An 18,671-nucleotide genomic window follows, 5' to 3' on the forward strand; every position below is an offset into this window, starting at 1 on the left:
CTTGCCAATGGGTCCTCGAGCTGCCGGTGACGCGCCGCGAGGGTCCCGCCCCCTCGCCGGGTGCGCGCGGCGCCTTTAAGGCCTGTCGGTTTCTGTTTTGGTAGGTCGGGGGCTGCGCTGCCGTCGTCATCATGGAGCCGCAGCCCGACAGCCTGGAGGGGTGGGTGGCCGTGCGCGACACCGCCTTCGCCGAGCCTCAGCCACCGCGGCTCCGCTTCCTCGTGGGCTGGAACGGCGTGGAGGGCGCCTTCGCCGTGACCTGCCACGGCCGGGCGGAGGCGACGGCGGCGCAGGCCCAGGCCCCGCAGAGCTGGGCCGGCCTCTTCTCGGCACCGGCCCTGCGCGGCGTCCACCAGCAGCTGGCGGCCGTTTGCCCGCGCCTGGAGCCCGCCTTCCCCGCCCTGCCGCCCACGCTGCCCGGTGCTGCCGCAGCCGGCGGGCTCTGGGCCGTGTTGTTCCCCGGCGGCGCGGCGCCGGGCGAGGCCGAGGTGCAGGAGCTGTGCCGGGAGCTGGAGCGCTACCTGGGCTGGGCCCTGGAGCTCTGTGGCGGCCGTGTGGTGCTGGACGCCCTTTTCGCCGCCGACCGCCGCCGCGACGACGAGTACTTCGAGAGCCTCCACGAGCTCCGCGGGAGGGCCCTGCACGGCCACCTGGCCCGGGCCAAGGAGGCCCTGCGGCGGGTACGGGCCCCGGGGCCGGGCGGGGGGGCGGAGGGGACGCCCCGCAGCGCCGGCGGGGCCTGAGGGGGCCAGTGGCCTGGGCCAGCAGGTTCCTCGGGGCTTCCCGAGGCTGGGCTGGGCTGAGGCTGTCCCTGTGGGGTGGGAGTGCCGCAGGGCCACCCCCTGCTCTCCCCGCACGCAGAGGGAGGTTCCCCTCGGTGTAGGATCGCCTGCACTGTTGGTGCAGCAGCATGGCTCGCAGGTGCTCCTGCCTGAGCCTCGGCTTTAGCAGCCCCTGCTCACCTGGGAGTTGCATGCATGAGGCTGGCAGCCTCTGCTGCAAGAGCTTCGCTCACTCAGGCCAGACTCCCATTGGGGTAATGTGAGCAAGGGTGACCACTAATATCATCTTGCTTGTAGTATTGTCCAATGTTCAGATTAGTGCTGACACAAACACTTTTTTTGATTGTCTGAAAACCGCTAAGTCAACTTTCTCAAGTACTGAGTGTCATCAGTCTTTGTAAGTGCTACTTTATTAAGTGGGGAATAAGCCAGCTCCGGGTGGGCAGTTGGTGTAAGACATTGGGGTGCTTACTTAAGCTGCAAGTGCTCCTACAAAAACACCTTGCTAAAAATATCCAGCAGTGTTGTGCAATGGGTGAAGTGGTAACTGAAAGGGAGAGTACAATCATGCTCTAATTTTCTAACCTCCCTATGAAGGTCTTAAACTGCCTGTTGGCAGTGTCACCAAGTGGGGGATTCTCAGTAAAGTTTTTTATTAAAACCAAACTTAGCCACGGACCTAAAATTGTGTTATTTTTTTTTAAGTGTCAAATTCTGGCCTAATCATTGTATGAACTAGTGATGATATTAGCCATTTCTCCCTTTAGTACCATAAGTTTCTTCTTGCTGTAGATGCGTTCCTGGGTTTTTTTTTTTCTCCCTGTAGTAAGCATTACTTTAAAGGATGGTATCTAGTAACACGGTTGCAATTAGGACATTGGTGTGTTAAAACAAGGGTTATGGATACTTCAAGAGCACCGGTGTGTTGCTACTATACTTTTCTTGCTGTATCTGTTTGCAGTCTATTTCCTGGCAAAGTAAGTTGAAAGGTGTATGAAAATGATCATGCTTTGGGGGAAAGTTAAGAAAGTTGGCTTTACCCCTCTGTTTCCTAAACACAACTTTAGTTTACATGAAGTTCATGCATAATGTTTTATACAAAGGCTTTTGTGTCTGTAACTCACCATAACGTTTCATGGCCCAGTTAAAAATATTTTCTAGCCACCATATTCTTTTGCAGGCAGCACAAGCGTGTACAGCCATGTGGCAGTTTGGGGTTTGGTGGTTAAGGATAACTCAAGAGCAGTTACTCTGATATTTCCAACTACATTTTAGATATGGCTAAACATGCTATAGAGAGTTGTTGTATTTGCAGGCCTAACAGGGACACAGATTCATTATATTGCACTCTAGACCAAGTTACACAAGGCTTAAGAAATAAAATGTGCTGCTTCTGTCACTAAACTAGCCTTAGGTGTCCCTTTTTGCATCCATGTCCTTCTCAAATACTTCATCTACTGGACCAGGAAATTAATTTTGAAGAATGCGGAAGATGCTAGTACCAGATGGAGGAGAGTAGTATTGTATAAATACTTCTTGTGTGTGTTCAAAGACAAAGGGAAAAACCCGAGAGCGATACTGTTACAACAGCCACAGGAGTCAGTTGTGCTAATGGCGAACCAGAATTCTGTGAAAAGAATATCAGGTTGTTTAAAATCAAGGATTTTACACTAAAATAGAAAACAAAAACCCCCAAACCCTTGTAATGAATAATTTTCTCATGAGTTGACTTTAAATTTCGCTAATGCTTCCCCTCCACTCACTATAAACATCCTCCAGGAGCAGCATGACCCTTGCTTTCACATGGGAACCAGAAAGTGAAATGTTGTGTTTCCATTTGGCTTTAATAGTGGGGAAAAAGCAAACTGTTAAATTGCTGCAGGTAGGGCCTAGGACTGTGAGCTACCGTGAGTTCCTGGGGAAGCATAAGGGGCCACGGGACTTCTGGGATTATCAGAAATGGTGCAGTTCAGATCTTCTTGTTCCCCTGTCCTGTCTGTGCCAGGCCTGGAGGGAGGATGGGTGGGAAATGCCCTTGGGCTGACTTCCACAGATTTCCCCTGGGGAAGTGCCTCCACATCTGGGAACTTTGCTCCTGTTGTCTTACCCAGGCTCAGCTGGCAAGAGCAAAGGTGGTGGTTTAATTCCAGTGTCTTCAGTTGCAACACAATCAAGCTGATGTTTCTAATTATTTTTGTTGTTGTAGCACCAAACATCCCCTATTCCCTTCCCTCCTTACAGAGCTGAAGAGCAAACAATGTCCTTGCAGGAAGGTCTGTGTTTCTCAGTGGAAGTTAGCTCTGTTCTCTCAGCTGGCTCACTCTGTCCTGGCACATGGAGCACACGGTGGTCTAAGCTAGTTGCTGACAAAGAAGAATCTTTGATGCTTTGTTTGGTGCCAGTAAATAAATACAACTGAGGGGAAGTTTCCAACTTTGTATTTTTTTGTAGAAGCAAATAAAGACCTTAAGTAAAGACTAGTGTGTCAGAAAGGTGGTTGTTCCATGGAAGAATTACAAGTTACAAAGTGTAATATCACTGGAGCTAAGATTAGAATAAACTATTGTAAATTACACAAATGTTAAAGGAGTTTACCTGCAGGGTATATCAGGAGTAGAAATCTGTTTCTGAATTCTTATTTTTAAATGGCAATCTCATTTTTCTGTGCCCGAAGTCAGAAATTCTGGATCCAGAAACTCATTTCATTTTAGCAGGTGTTTAGCAATTGTGGCAGCAATGCAAGAGCTAGTTTAAGAATACCTTACTTGTTCTTCCAGTACACAGACTTCCCCAGTTTCCCATTTGTGTTTATAAGTAGCAGGGACCGAGTCATCTGCATGCAGCTATTAGAATTTCTGTGGTGGAAGCCCTAGGTGTGATTCTCCTTGCAGTCTTCCAATGCAATATGCAGCAATTAGTGCCTTTACCAGTGCAGTGTTAACAGTATTTCCAGCTAGGGGTGGCTGCTGAATGCGTGGCGTACGCACACGACAAAGGGCAGGTCCTTTCTGCCAAAGCTCCTCAGCGCACACAGATGCAAAGCAGCCAAGTCTGATTTGCCTTTTATCCCACTAGGTTCTTCAGCAGCATAAAAGTGCTGATACAATGGTGGCTTTGATGAAGGTTTACGAAGAAGAAGACGAAGCTTATCAGGATTTGGTCACCATGGCAACACAATTCTACCAGTATTTACTGCAGCCCTTCAGAGATATGCGAGAGCTGGCGACACTCTACAAACTGGAAATCCTGGTAGGTCTGCCTTTACATAGTGAAAGGCCAAGGTATATAGTAGGGCATCAGCTGCTCTTTCAGCAGTTTAGACTCAAATCACTTCACATTCCCTATTTCTGTCTGTACCTGCCTTTTTTTTTTCCCCTGCCAAGCCACAAAACGTGACTGAGAAATTCCGAGTTAGGGCAGAACTATTCTCAGAGGATGTCGGAGTCCATGGTATTGGCTTGAATAGAACAGCTGTCTTCCTACCAGTGTCCCACCTCCCTCTGTTTTGAGGAATTAAAGGGAAAACATCCCTGAGCTCCACTTCTCTGGGGTTTACTCTCTGGTAGGCTGAATTTACAGAGATTTAAGTAGTCTTTGTTGTGCCACCTTCAGTAGGATTTGTGACATTGTGCATGCCATCCCCCAGCAGTGCTGATGCACTGACTTAACTCGGTTGTGGTGGTAGAACAGAAGGCAGAGGGCACCTTACCACACAAAGCAATTTTCTCTTGCTGCTGCAATCTGCTAGGAGTACAGATAAAACGTGTCAGTTGTCACTGTGTTCATTTAATTTTATGTGCATCTTAAACTGGAAGCACATATTGACAGCTATGATGTCCTTGGAAAAGACAGCCATCTACTACTTTCGTTTTTCCTTAAATAGTTTGTGAAAATTAAAGTGAGTTGTTAATGTTCTCAAAAAGAGCAGAATGGTTTTAAGTTTAGACTAAGGTTCTTGGATACTGAAGGTCTAAATCTGTGACAATAAAATATCCAGTGTGCTGTACTGAAAATTTAAGTGAAAATTGGAACGGATGAAACAGAAAGTTTTTTTATGTATAAAAAACCTCACTTGAAATTAATTCTCTAAAAAAAAATATAAATTTGAATACTAGTCTTGTACCCATGTACACTTTGTGGACTTGGAATACTCTCTTATGTTTCTTTTCTGTACCCCTGTTCCTGCGTGAAAGAACTGCCAAACTGGAGAACCTGACAGTGCAATGTGCTGTCAACACGTGGGGAAAAATAGAAGAGAACATTGCACGTAGAAGAGTGATTTTGAGTTACTTTTAGTAACAACTAAAACCACTTGTGTTGGACGTGATTCTTAAGATGATAGTTTAAAAATATTTTAAGAAATAAATTAATCCAAAGTTAAGTGTAAAGTCATAATTGGGGAGCAAAGGTTCTGAGTTACCCCGGAGAATGAAGAACAAGGCAATACACAGGCATGAGCAGTGATTCATTTGGTGTCAGGTGAGCGGGAGGTCATGTTTGCCACTGTGCTTTGCCTTGCTTGAAATGTCGCCAAGTGTAGCATAACGTGGGCTGCACCACTGTGGTAACCATTTGGCACCTGAGAGTTTTGTCTCCTTGCAGAAATCTTTGCAGTATGATAACTTGGGGCCTAAAAGAGTAGCAGCTTTGCAGAAAGATGCTGAGGAATGGACTAAGCGAGCTGAGAATGCTGTGTGCTCCATTCAGGATATCACTGTGAACTACTTCAAGGAAACTGTAAAGGCGGTGGCAGGTATTTTACTTACATATATAAAATCATAAATTTCACCTTTTAGTCTTGTAATTTCTAAAGAAGCTTCAGAAATTGTTTAGTAGAATCAGCACTTTTTAGTACTGCAGCTATAGTAGAAACATGCAAGGGCTTTAAGCACGGTGCATTTCTCATCTCTTACTGCAATGTTTTAATCCGCAGCAATGCACAAACAGATGGAACAAGATCAGGAAAGATTTGGTAAAACCACCTGGGCATCGGCTTTGCCACGACTAGAAAACCTGAAATGCATGTTAGCTAAAGAAACCCTTCAGCATCTGAGGGCAAGGGAGTTGTGCCTGAAACAGAAGAGAGCTGGCATTCAGAAAAACGTAAGACCTTGAAATGCCTCCTTTTCTGTCACTGGTTTGTGAAGGGCTGATCAAAACCTACTGACATGGTCATGGGAGTAGACTGACAAAGTCGTCGTCTATGGAACAGTGTAGGTTTTCAACACGGTTTTAAGTTGTGGAAAAATGCATGTCTCCAGTGTTTTAAAATGCCTCTTGCACATATGAGGACATTCAGGAAGGTTAAGATGCATGTTTTTACAGTGCATTTGTGATACTAACCTTTAAAATTGTTAGTTTTAGGGAGATAAAAATCAGATATTATTTTCAGAGGACACTGCAAAATAAAGATATGTTAATTTAATTTTAATCTTCTGATCTTCTTGATTTGATGCCATCTAACTGCTGCTAAGAGTACCTGATGTTTATTTTCCAAGAGCAGTGTACTGCACCATACATAATTGTTTTCAGGAGCAGTATTATTCATGCAAATTATAATGAAGTCTTTCCTGGTAGGTATAGTGTAAATTTATACTGTAGGTTAATACGGCTCTCTGCGCCTCCGAGTTTCTGCTTCAAGCCATTTCTAAAGTTCTGTGCTTTCCATACCAAAGCAGCTGCCAGTTGGCCCAGGCTCTGTACAGGTATTTGTGCATCCATGCGCGTTTCATGTGTGCATATTTTGTTATTAATGCTTTTTGTTTTCTATTTGGGGCTATACAGATGGAGAACCTCAGTGAACAAGAAGAGAACCTAACTGTAGTGGAGGAGCTGGAAATACATTATTATGAAACGCAGCTGGAATTATATAATGTACAGCTTGAAGTATTGAAACATGAAGAGATGCTGCTTATTGTACAGTTGGACATTTTAAGGAGACATATTAAAGGTAAGAATAAACAAATATTTAAGCACATATCCAAAACACAGGAGTGAGATAGCCTGCTCTGTTTTCATTTAAAAAAAAAAAAAGGATGATTATCACTGCTCAGGTCTCGATAGTAGAAAACGTCATTGGAAAACACTGATGCCATGGCACCAGCTGATATTTTGTCTTCTGACTAATTAGACACTAATTTGATAACACAAGTTAAAAAAAAAAAGCCACACTGTTAGCTTGACAGCAACTCTGATGTGTGCATGCACTAATTTAGCATATGGAATAACTTATATTGAGAATACTTAACTGCTCTCGTAGTTACCCATCTATGCATAGAAACTGTGGATATTGTGACCTGCTGAAATGGGTCCTGAAATTCCTCACAAAGCTGTTGTAATTTGACATGTAGAAATTGAAGCATCCTGTAATGACAAAAAGAGGTGATTATAGCTAGATGGTACTTGAGTACTGCTATATTCTGGTTCGTCTCTTCGTAACATATTTATGACCAGATTATGCACCAGTCTTGTTTATGCTTATCTGTGCTTATGAATTCTCTATTATTGTGTACACTGTGAAGTAAACACTGCTCCTGCTTGTTGTGTAATTGAAACCTGGTAAATAGTAAAATAAGTCACCCAGTGTTGATCAGAACAGTCTTCAGTTTTCCAGGAAAACTCCAGTCAGTGAAGGTAGGAGTTAAAGCACAGAGACATTTGAAAGAGGAAGCTAAACAACAACAAATGCTAACAGCATAAATTTGATCCTGCAGAGCACCCCTGTGAGTAACATCACATGTTTGCGTAAGACTTTGAAGGACCAAGCTCGGCTCTGGAGCGTTAGACTTTCTACTAACTCACTCACTGCCTTCAGTGGCTTTTAAAATGTCATTAGTTCTTTAAATGTTTAAATAACTGTGGCAATTTTTGGGTTTTTAAAAAAATGCCAAATGCCTTTTTAGAGAAACAGGATGAAGTTGTTTACTATGATACATGTGAAAATCCTGAGGAGCTCAAGGTCATTGAACAGACAATGGGACAACATTACGCTAACTTGTCAGAAATGACGATGCTGAGGCAGAAGACTAAGCAGTTGGAGACAAAGCGTGGGACTGTCTGTGCGAGGAGAGCCTACCTCAGGAACAAAAAAGTAAATGCAGTCCTGGAGATGTGCATTTTCTTTAGCTGATGTCTTGACTCACAAGGGATGGACAGGAAACAACTAGGGAAGCTTTGGGTGGAGCGGACAAGATGATATGTGACTCAGTGCTGAGGCCACCAAACAGAAAGAGGGGCAATGTGATTTTAAGGCAGCTTTACACTCCACTGTGTGGTGCAAGTGCCTCTAGTTTATTAAGAGAGCACAAACTTACATGGATGACCCAGGAGGTGTTCCCCTGTCAGCTAAACCTTACCAGAGCCCTGCTGTGACCAGCTGGAGCTCTGCCCTGGCAGCCTTTTACAAAGCAGCTGCAGGACAGGAGGAAACCTGGCCTGCAATGAAGGAAGCTGCAGTGACAGAACCCACACAGTGATATTTTACCTTTGAATGGGAGGGGGGAGAAATTGAACTGCTGGAATTCTCTCTCCAGCCTCTCAGTTCTGTGCAAAGGGCATTTTTTTCCTTTGTTTCCCATTCAGAGCAGAACACTAGGAAGACACAAGTGAGGTCACAGTTGACTCTTGTGCACCTTCCCAGTGAGCTGAGCTTACCTTACACCTGCACAGTCCTGCTGGGGCAGAGACCAGAGATTAAGCTCAAGCCTGTCTGGCCTTTTGCCCCTCACTAGCCTGGACAAAATGGGAATGCCATTGGAAATGTTTTGTGAGCCATCATTGTCTCTTGCTTGCAACTGCTTCCTCAGCAGACGCTTCCTTTGCTTCTGTTTTCATTCACTTAATTGCTGTCTGTCGGTTATATAAGACTAAAGCCAAATGCCAGATGATTTGCAAATGCTTACCCAGCCATGTGGATAATCCCCCTCGGTACAGTGACAAATAGCGACTCCCAGAGAAAATATTGAAGCCTGCAGCTTCTCTGCGGCACTTTGTTACTAACAGAAGGTCCCCTTGTTAGGCATTTATTGTGCTTCCTGTACCTTTGCTTCCCGGGCTTTTGTACTTGTGAGCTATGGCAAATAAGGGACAGGGAGAAAGTAGCCTTATATTTTTTGTAATGCCCTGCCAGCTTCCCTCTTGCCTTCCTCCTCATGTCTTTGCACCCCTTTCCTCCATCAGGTACCTGTGTGAAAATAAATTTCAGAGCTTCTATGTGCCTTTTTTTTTTTTTACCTTCTTTTTTTTTTTTTAACCTAAATGTAATACAGAGGGATCACTTCAGATCTGGGTATATTTCTTCTGCAGCATGAATAATCCTATCGCTAATTAGGAGAACAAAAGATCCCATTGGCTTTAGCCATGAAGGAGTCCCTCAGGCTTCACCTTCAGGGTCTCACATCTGCCACTAAGCTTAGCCATACTTCTTGGCACAGCCAAGCACTTGGCCTTGGTCACTGTTTAGCGGCTTCTGCACAGGAGTTAATGGCACAGATGGTGCACAGTAAATGTGAACTAACCAAGGGTTGCGTTAATTTTGCTGTTCTACCAGGATCGGTGTGAAGCAAGCCATCGGCAGAGACTGCAACAGGCAGAAGAGAGCAAAAAACGCTTCCAGCAGCATCACAGCATACAGATAGTGAGTACCGCATAGCAGCCTTGGAGAATCTGGCAGCTGCTAGTTTTCACACACTAATGCTCACTTACTTGTATTTTAATGCAGAAGAGAGATAAGCAAAAGGAGGAGGAGAAAAAGAAAAAAGCTTGGATAAGCCAGGAACGTCAGAAAACACTGGAGAGGCTGAAATCATTCAGGGAGGCAAGTACTGTGAACCACAGTAGTCCTAAATAGTGTCAAAACACAGCATCAGAAATTAGCCATAGCTCACGTGTGAGCGTGGTCCAAACCAGAGACCACTGTCTGGATAGCCTAAAAAGAGGATTGTGTGTAATGAGTCAAGACGATTAAATCCGCTAAAGATACAGTTTCTACATGCAGAACCTGTTTCAAAGAATGCAAGTGAGGAAATGGCGTTGAAAGAAATACCTTGATATTCATTTAAATCTGTTTGGGGTTTAATTTTCTGCTTGAATGGGTGAGTGGGACAGGTCTGTACTCTGTGGCTTTTTGTCTCTTTGGGGTTGATGTTTTGCCAGTCCAATGGAGATGTGACCTTCTGCCTTATGTTTTGTTTTTCAGAAGTGTCCAGCTCATGTTGTTCTGAAAACATCTCGTCCTCAGCCTCTCAGTCCCAAGTTGCCACGAAGCATCACTCAGCAGGTTGCAGTACTGTCCCCTCCACCTTCTTCGAGAGCAAGGGTGGCTCTAGAGCAGCCAAAGAGCATACTGCTAGTAGAAACCAAAGGATCAAAAGCTTCACATCAGAATACCCCAACAGATATCCCTGTCCAGATTTTTGTTACTGATGGTGACACAGAGCAACAAAAGCACAGTGAGGGATTGATGATCTCTCCATCCTCCTCCCCACCACCACCACCTCCAGGACTGATGGTCTCACCATCCTCCTCCCCACCACCACCACCTCCAGGACTGATGGTCTCACCATCCTCCTCCCCATCACCACCACCTCCGGGACTGATGATCTCACCATCTTCCTCCCCACCACCACCACCTCCGGGACCGATGGTCTCTCCATCCTCACCACCACCACCACCACCTCCTCCCCCCGCTCCTCCTTTACCTCCTCCTTCCCAACCTCCCTCCTTACCTCTCCAGTTAAAGACACCATCAGCAACAGAGGATAAGCCACTTCCCCTTAGCTCCGATGGCCCCACAGAAAGCACTACACCGCACAAACAGGATGACTCATCCAGGAGGTCTATAAATAATTACATAGGTAAGAAGGCTCGCATCGACTGTTTTGGTTTTTTATCCTTCATTTCCTGTATTTTTCTGTTCTTCCTCTCTCTGGTTCTGGACAGGAATAGTGTGCAGTCTTGCTCAAGAGAATGGAGCTCTTGGAAAGCTGAGTCTAAGAAACCTCATACAATGGCACTGACCATAGCTCAGGAAGTTAAATGAGTAACAATGATTTGCATATTCCGTTTGATGCAGTTCACAAGGTCCTGATGCTCAGAGTGTGTGACTCAGCGTTTTGGGGGAAATGCTGTCAAATTGGACAGACCAATCTGTTAGGACATTTGAACTTGAATCTGCTGGAATCCTACATTTATTAAGTACAGCCTTACAAGTTAGCTTAAACCATGTGTCATGGTTTAACCCTTGCTGCCAACCAAGCACCACACAGCTGCTTACTCACTCTGCTCTGGTGGGATGGGGGAGGGAATCAGAAGAGTAAAAGTGAGAAAAATTGTGGATTGAGATAAAGACAGTCTAATAGGTAAAGCAAAACAAGGAATTCATTCACTACATCCCATGGGCAGACAGGTGTTCAGCCATCTCCAGCAAAGCAGGGCTTCAGCATGCGTAACCATTACTCGGGAAGACAAATGCCATAACTCTGAATGTCCCCCCCTTCCTCCCTCTTCCCCCAGCTTTATACACTGAGCATGACATTGCATGGCACAGAATATTCCTTTCGTCAGTTGGGGTCAGCTGTCCCAGCTGTGTCTTCTCCCAGCCTGCTCAGTGGTGCGGGAATGCGAGGAGCAGAAAAGACCTGGACCGCTTAGCAACGACCAAAACCACCAGTGCACTATCAACACTATTTCCCATCCCAAATCCAAAACGGCACTATACCAGCTCCTAGTAAGAAATTCGGCTCTATCCCAGCTGAAACCGTGACACCATGCTTAATCACAGCGCTGCAAGTTCTGTGGAGATCTTAATTGAGGACCTGTGTTTCTCGTGACACTGAAAATCCCACTGCTGTAATAGGTAGGAAGGTATCAGAAGAAATTCTAAGGAGAAGGGATTTATTCGTGTTGTTTGGTGAGAAGCAACTTTTATTACCGGGTTTGTTCTTGCTGCAATTTTGCAACTTTTGAACCGAATGTGATATTTTGAGTGAGGATGAATCACCTGTCCAGTCAGAAGACCACTGTGAGTAAATCTGTGGTTGTACTAAGGCTGGACGTCGGCGTTTATGATGTATGTACTCCAGAGCTAGCAGCTGGGCTGCTTGCATTTCTAAGGTACGCACAGCCTGTGTCCTCTTACAATTTGCTTGGTTTCTAAATAAAGGTTTCTTCAGAGCACGCATGCAGAATTCAACCAGGATTTGAAAGGCAGATGGATAGCTTTGGCGTACTAACATTCCTAGGGCAAAAATTCTGCTCTGTTACACCTCTGCTTTGTTAGCAAGGTCATGCAGGTGTAATTGAAGGCTGAACTCGGCAATCGAAACAGTAGTTTGAATGAGAATAGAGCTCAGCAGCTTCCCGAGGCCGCTGGTTACATCCTGCTAACGGGCTTATTTTTATCTCTAAAGCAAGCAGATATTTTCACTATGTCAGGGAGATTGATCTAAGTTGGAAGGCAGCAATTTTTTGTTGTAATTTTTTGCAGTGGAGCTTATGCTAAAATGAAGCATGTCTTTAAATGTGGTACATTCCTTTTCCTTTTCAGACTATTCACAATACATCTAAGCAGCCTTTGTATCCTCTCATTTAAGAGGCAAACCACAGGCAAACGTACCAAGGAAAGTTCAGCATTTTCAGTTCTTCCCAGGTGTGCGGAGGTGGGAGCAGCAGAAGGGCTGAGAGGCAGTCAAGTTACTGTGACAAACTGCTGTACATCCAGTGGATCCAGTGCGGACTTCAGTCTGGGAGGTCCACGGGATGACTCTACCACAGATACTCTGAAGCAGCTTTGATTAGCAGCAGGAGTCGTACACCAGAGTAGTCCAAGTGCTACTGGAATGGCCTTGCTAGTAGCTAATATTTACTACCATTCACAGCCTAGCGTTGATGTCCTTTCATTATTTTTGGATAAGAATAATCCTTGTTTGTTTATTGGAGAGATCCGATTGATTGTTCACACCTATTTCATGAAGAAAACCAGCATGCTAATTGCTGTAACAGTAGTTGATAAAATACTGCCACAAGAACTTACTGAAACAGCTTCATAAACAGGTTGGTTTTAGTCACACGTGGACTACTCATGTCTTTGCACATGAAAAGCCAGGAGAGGTTCATATTCTGGTGTTGCAAATATTGTCTGTAACGTGTTAATATACTTTCCAAGGGGAACTTCTTTTATAATATGAATAATATATAATATAATAACAGAACTTGTTAGTCTGACTAGTCTTTTACGAGGCAGCCCATTTGATTAATAGACTTAAGACTTCCTTACTTGAAGGCTTTGTAAGACAACTTGGGGGATCTTCGCTTAATCCTTTTCTGGCATCTCAGTCTCTGAAGGTACCACAGGATTTAGCAGAATGTTACATTTCAAGTGCTTGATGTTAATCACGTAACCTTCCGTGCACCGCGCATGGCAAAACCACTTCTAGCTGTGAGGCACAGATGGTCTGAACCTGTGGCTGTAGGAGTCGACTGCTGTCCAGGGAAACTGCCTCCCTGTCCGACAGTCTGAAGGTAGCAACAGAGAGTCCCACGGAAGGGGTAAAACACAAATTACAGCGCGTGTCAAGAGAACTAGTGGAAGCTCTCTCAATACGGTGTCCTTTACGATCTGAAGTTCAGAAACGTACACCTGAGATTTAAAATGGGAATTATTTTTTAAGTCCATACAGAAAAGAGCCGCCTGCTTAGGGCCTGATCTGGCTCCCACTGACTTCAGTGGTGCAGTTTCAAGCCCTTCTGCTCAAATCCTTTCATTTTTCTCTTGGCTGAGCAAAAATGCAATTGACAGTCTCAGCGGGCATCTGAGCAAGCTAGGAAGAATGGTAGATTGTTTCTAATACAGAATACAAGAGATTTTTTGGTTCAGTGAAATTTTTTTGAAAGCCCATAAAGTTGTAATGAAAAAGAAGCATCCTCCTTTGTGTATAATTTCTTCCTTAGTGCACAACCTTGTATAATGTTGAAGAGGTGTTGGATTCTCAGTTCAAGATATAAAAGCTGTAACTGCTTTTTAAAAGCAGTTCCAGAGCCTGGTGTTGCAGAAGCTTGAAAGCGGCTGTGCCAGAACAGAGCAGTCTTTTTTCCTTTCTCCAGCAGAGATGAAAGGAAGAAGCCTGAACGCTTGGGTAGGGTTTTATACCTCTAAGTGTGGTTGTATTGTTCATTCTTATGGTAACAATAGATTTATCTGTTGCAGGTTCCATGGATGAGGTTTTGGCTTCTCTAAAACGCGGTGAAGTTCATCTTCGCAAAGTGGAACAGCCGAATCCGTATGCCTCTGTAAAAGACAACCTCCTCTCTGCCATCAGGCAAGGAGTTAAACTAAGAAAGGTGAATCGAGATGCTGAGAAAGATGTCAGTAAAGGATCCACTAATGAGCTAGAGAGAAGCATTAAGGCAGTCATCCAGAGAATTAAGAAAGTGTCTGCTGATTCTGAAGAAGAGGAGAACAATGATCAGAATAATGGAGAATGGGACGGCTAACCAATTCAGAGTGACAGATTTACTGACTGGAACAGAGCGTGTATCTCATTTTGCGTGTTGTAGAAGTCTGTCCCTTTCAAAATGAAAGAACAGTGTGATCGTGTGTGTTCTTATGGCCAAAATGTCTCGTAAAAGAATTCTGATGATTTTCTATAGGAGCTGCAGATTCTTATTTTTGCATGAGAAATCATACTCCAAATTATGCTTGCATTAATAGGTATCTCTGGCTCAACCACATAGAGTTTTCACCACATCTGAAGACAGCTAAAATGCTGGATTGAACATACCTTATTTAGGTTGGTACTACACAGTAGGTAATGCTATCACAAGAAAGTTCAAGGAGTTAAAAACTAACTGAAAATCTATTTTGTCAGATGAAAGTAGAACCAAACCCGTAGTGACAGAGGCAGACCAGAAAACTTAGCATAATCTGGAACCTCTCATTCCTACCTCCATTGTCCAGAAAATTTTTTAACATTTCTCTTGTCTAATACAGCTCATGCTCAAATAACTATATGGATACTCTATTTATCATTATGTTATAAAATGCGCACTTATGAACGGGCTTGGTAATGCTGATTGGAAAAATTACTATCAAGTTTGAAATACACACTACTGTAGTAATTGCTGAAAAGTTTACTTTTTAGCTGGAACCTTAAATATAGAGGGTTTTTAAATGCTAAATGTTTTTCATACATCTACATTTACAATGAACTGTCAGCATGAAAGAGCAAGCCAAAATATTGTATATAGTATTTTCTGGGATCTAGCTCTGTAATACAGAGCTGCATTTCTCCACTGAGAACATCAATGTGTGTTTATAGCTACTTTCATGAATTTAAATTACCTGATAGCCTTATAAATGGCAGATATTTGCATTGTGCCTGGAAGCTGACTATTTAAAAATTCAGCTACATTCAATTTAGAGGCTGTTTCTATTTTGGGTAGATAGTGACAAAAATGGTTCAAAGTTTCTTTTGGAGCATATACTGACCCTTAATAAAAATATATCCTGACAGAAGCAGTGGATTCAGAGTGCCCTCATTTTAGGATGCTGCTGTGTAGTGAGCTTTACTTACACCGGGGTACTCTGGCTTTTGATAGCAAGTGGCAGCCACACAGCAACTGTGCTCTGTCACTAACCGGATATGTAAATGCCCTTATTTTCTCAAATATTTATGAACTGTAATTTGGTAACAGAATTGCAAACACGGTGCCTTAATTCCCCGTTATACTGCAAAGTAGCAAATCTGTTTAACAGCACAGCAAATATGCATGCAAAAGTTTTCATGCAAGAAGCAGGAGCTGGGGGCTCATTTTTTACTGTTTCAGCACCTACTGCTATTTGGAAGTCAGAAAAAAAAGACCTCTTTTTTTTGTCCACTGCCATCAGAGACAAAAGCGGCAGCACCAGCAGCACAGGTCGGTTTTGTCCATTCAGCCTTCAGCATCCCAAGTGCTGAATTCCTCTCGTAGACCGGAACCGAGGACAAAATGTGGTCCTTTGAGAGTGGAGATCCCTTGCCCAAGGATGCCCTGGGCAGAGGGGGTGCTCGGCCAGCAGCGGGGAGCGGCGTGGGGAGGGCGGAGGGGGCTGGGAGCTGCCCCCATGCGTGCCGTGCCCTTTAGTAGGGTGGTGGTTATTTAAAGCCGAGGGAAAGGGCGCAGGGTGTGGGCTGCCTTCCCGTGCCCGGTCCCTCCTGCCAAAACACCGCTCAGAGTCCAGGGCAGAGCCCCTTGCCGTTTTATTACTATGGCTGAATTCTCAGCTATTGTGCTGGGGAGTTAAATGCAGCGGTTTAAAGTACGCAGGGAGTGAGTGAGTTGCAATTTCTCCAACAAATCTTCAGCTTTTGTGTGTCTTAACAGCAGCAGCTTTACCCAGGAGAGGCCACCGGAGTAACAGTGGCACTGGAGAGTGATATCTTCTCCCTGGAGTTTTGCAACTGCACCTGGAGCTCAGCCAGGGGCTATCTCGGGTGTTCAACAGAGCACTCCACATCCCAGGCTGAAAAACTTCTTAAAAGCTTGCTCAGACACCATCCAAACCCACCTGTTTTTCTGAAGGCCACTTCATTTGCAGTATGGCCAATGGGCCTGCTCTGTGAAAAATGGGCTGCAGCAACTTTCTAGTTGGTGTGGAAGAGTCCACCTCTATCAAATATCCTTGTCCCTTGGTTCACCGCCAGAATTTGAAGGATGCTACTCGGCAGAGATGAGCCCTGATGGGAACGGGGCTCCCAGGACGCAGAGCAGCCCTCGCAGAGCCATAGTGCCCGGAGACGATGGCGGGGTCCCGGCCATGCCTGCGGGTGCTGCCGGAGCACCAGTGCTCCTGGATGTCAGAAACATGAGCAGGGAAAACACCAAGAGCACCAGCATTAGCCTACAGAAGAGAAGGCGAGAGAGCACTTTTCCAATACCTAAGAGGCTGCTGCAAAGAGGAGGGGAGTAATTTGTTCTGCGTGTTCTCAGGGAGATAATGGGTGTAAATTACAGCCAGAAGGATCAGGTTAACGGTGGGAAAACCTTCCTAACGGGCAGTGAGAGCAGAGAGGTGCAGGGACAGATTGCCTGGGAAGGTGGTGGAGTTTCTGTCATTGGCCATCTTTAAAGGCAGGTTAGACAAACGGCCTCCGAGGTGCTGCTGGAGTTGCTGACGCGCTGTGGCAGGGAGAGGACTGCAGCCTGCGGCGCCGATGGACGCGAGCTCGCTGCTGCGCTGCCCTGGGGCTCCGCGGGGGGAAGCCACAGCTTGTTTTCTGAGAGACGCCCAAATGTAAGAAGACTGAAAAAAAACCCCAACCCTTACTGAACCACCCTCAGGTTTTTCTTCTGGCTCTGCGTGACTGTGACCTGTCCTGCGCCGCTGGCACCGGGCAATGGCATGTAGGGCATGGCCCTGGTGCCCCGAGCCTGGTTGACCCCTGGTTGATGGGGCACGCGAGAGAAGCCACCGGCAAGTGACAAGAGGAGAGAGGCCTTAGTCTGGCTTTGCGTTCAGGCTTCAGCAGGTGCCTTCCCACCACGGCGTGTGCCGGCAGGCTCGGTGCGGCTCCTGGTGCCACTCGCTTTCAGCAAAGCGCGCACGGGCTGATGGCAAAATAGGAGAAACTGGAGTGGTGGGCTGGCTCCCTGATGACCGGCTCTACCGAATTAGCTTAACATTAACCTGCAAAACTGCTGCGACAGCTTTCTGACATTTAATGCCCTTAGAGTATCATCTGACCCTGGGCTAGTAAATGAATCCCTTGATGGGAATAGTCTGCCCTGACTGTCCAGCTGCAGAAATTGCTTTGTTTAAATTGCAAAAAATACAGTTGTCTGGCTTTAAAGAGTTAATAATGCACGGATTTGCTGGAAACCCCGGTAATGAGGTAAAGAGGTCATTTTCTATAAATCAGTATCGCTGTGGCTTGTGATCTCTCTAACTAGACATGGGCAGTCCAGACAGCAGCTGCCAGTACTTTTAGGGAGGTTTAAAGTTAATGTATTCAAAGACGACTTGGTCTGACTAAAAGAATTTCACTTTGAAATCCCAGCGCTTTGATCACAGCAAGAGAAGAGTGGCGGCAGTGTTACCCGGCACGCAGAGCTCTGGCCGTAGCCAGTAATACCAGTGCAGCTATGGATTTGTCAGCATTTCTGTCAACGTGCCACTTTTTGCGATTTATGAAGCTCCTCCAAAACCAGCCCCCCCAGTTCAGTACATGGGGCTGACTCACAGGCTGGATAATGAGCTTTTTGGGGTTTTTCCCCTGCAAAATGGCTGCAAAAAGACTCAAGCAAATCAAGTCTGCGTGTGAACACTGTGGAGTGATCCAGACTTTGATCTTACAGGGGCTCGAGCAAATATGTCACTTCACTTGTTCAAAGAGCCTCTCTGAACTAATTTAATACTATTTGGAAATTGATGCTGATTTATATAATGCGCTTGCACAAAGATGGCCTGTCGTCCCCTACAGGCTTCTCAGCAACAGGGAACACATCACCCATGTCTGCGGGTCATGGAATCACTGCTGTTTGCACAAGGGATGGGGAATGTGCCTGGAGCTGGGAGATGCCCCATCCTCACCACCAGCGCTTGGGGACTGCGGGCATTTCTGTATAGAGAGCTATAAACATGCTATGAAAGTACTTCACCTAATATCCACTCGTGTTAAAAACTCCAATGCGTATCTCCATGCAAACCACATGTGCTTCCTTCTCCTTGGCTTTTTGCGAAGACGCACGGTTGGAAGCGGCGGGTGTGCCGCACGCGCAGCCTGCTCGCCTGTGCCAGCCACACCGTGCCAGGACGCTGCAGGCATTTGCCTTCCTGTTAAAACCAAGAAAAAAAACCCACAAACCGCTAGAGCTCTGCGGGTTTAACCTGTTTAACCTGTTTTAACAGGTTTA

At 45.4% G+C, this 18,671-nt stretch overlaps 1 protein-coding gene across 1 annotated transcript; it reads left to right on the forward strand.

The window, feature by feature from the left end:
* The first annotated feature begins 119 nt into the window (after window positions 1–119).
* On the forward strand, window positions 120–15,288 carry WHAMM (WASP homolog associated with actin, golgi membranes and microtubules). Its single transcript, XM_082488641.1, has 10 exons — window positions 120–680; window positions 3,858–4,031; window positions 5,385–5,535; window positions 5,716–5,885; window positions 6,567–6,732; window positions 7,685–7,872; window positions 9,331–9,417; window positions 9,502–9,597; window positions 9,979–10,636; window positions 13,987–15,288. The coding sequence occupies exons 1-10, from the start codon at window positions 132–134 to the stop codon at window positions 14,271–14,273; spliced, it is 2,526 nt and encodes an 841-aa protein (XP_082344767.1). The 5' UTR covers window positions 120–131; the 3' UTR covers window positions 14,274–15,288.
* Window positions 15,289–18,671: the final 3,383 nt, after the last annotated feature.

The sequence above is a fragment of the Vanellus vanellus genome (assembly GCF_965231255.1).
Source record: "Vanellus vanellus genome assembly, chromosome: 11".
NCBI classification, from domain to species: Eukaryota; Metazoa; Chordata; class Aves; order Charadriiformes; family Charadriidae; genus Vanellus; species Vanellus vanellus.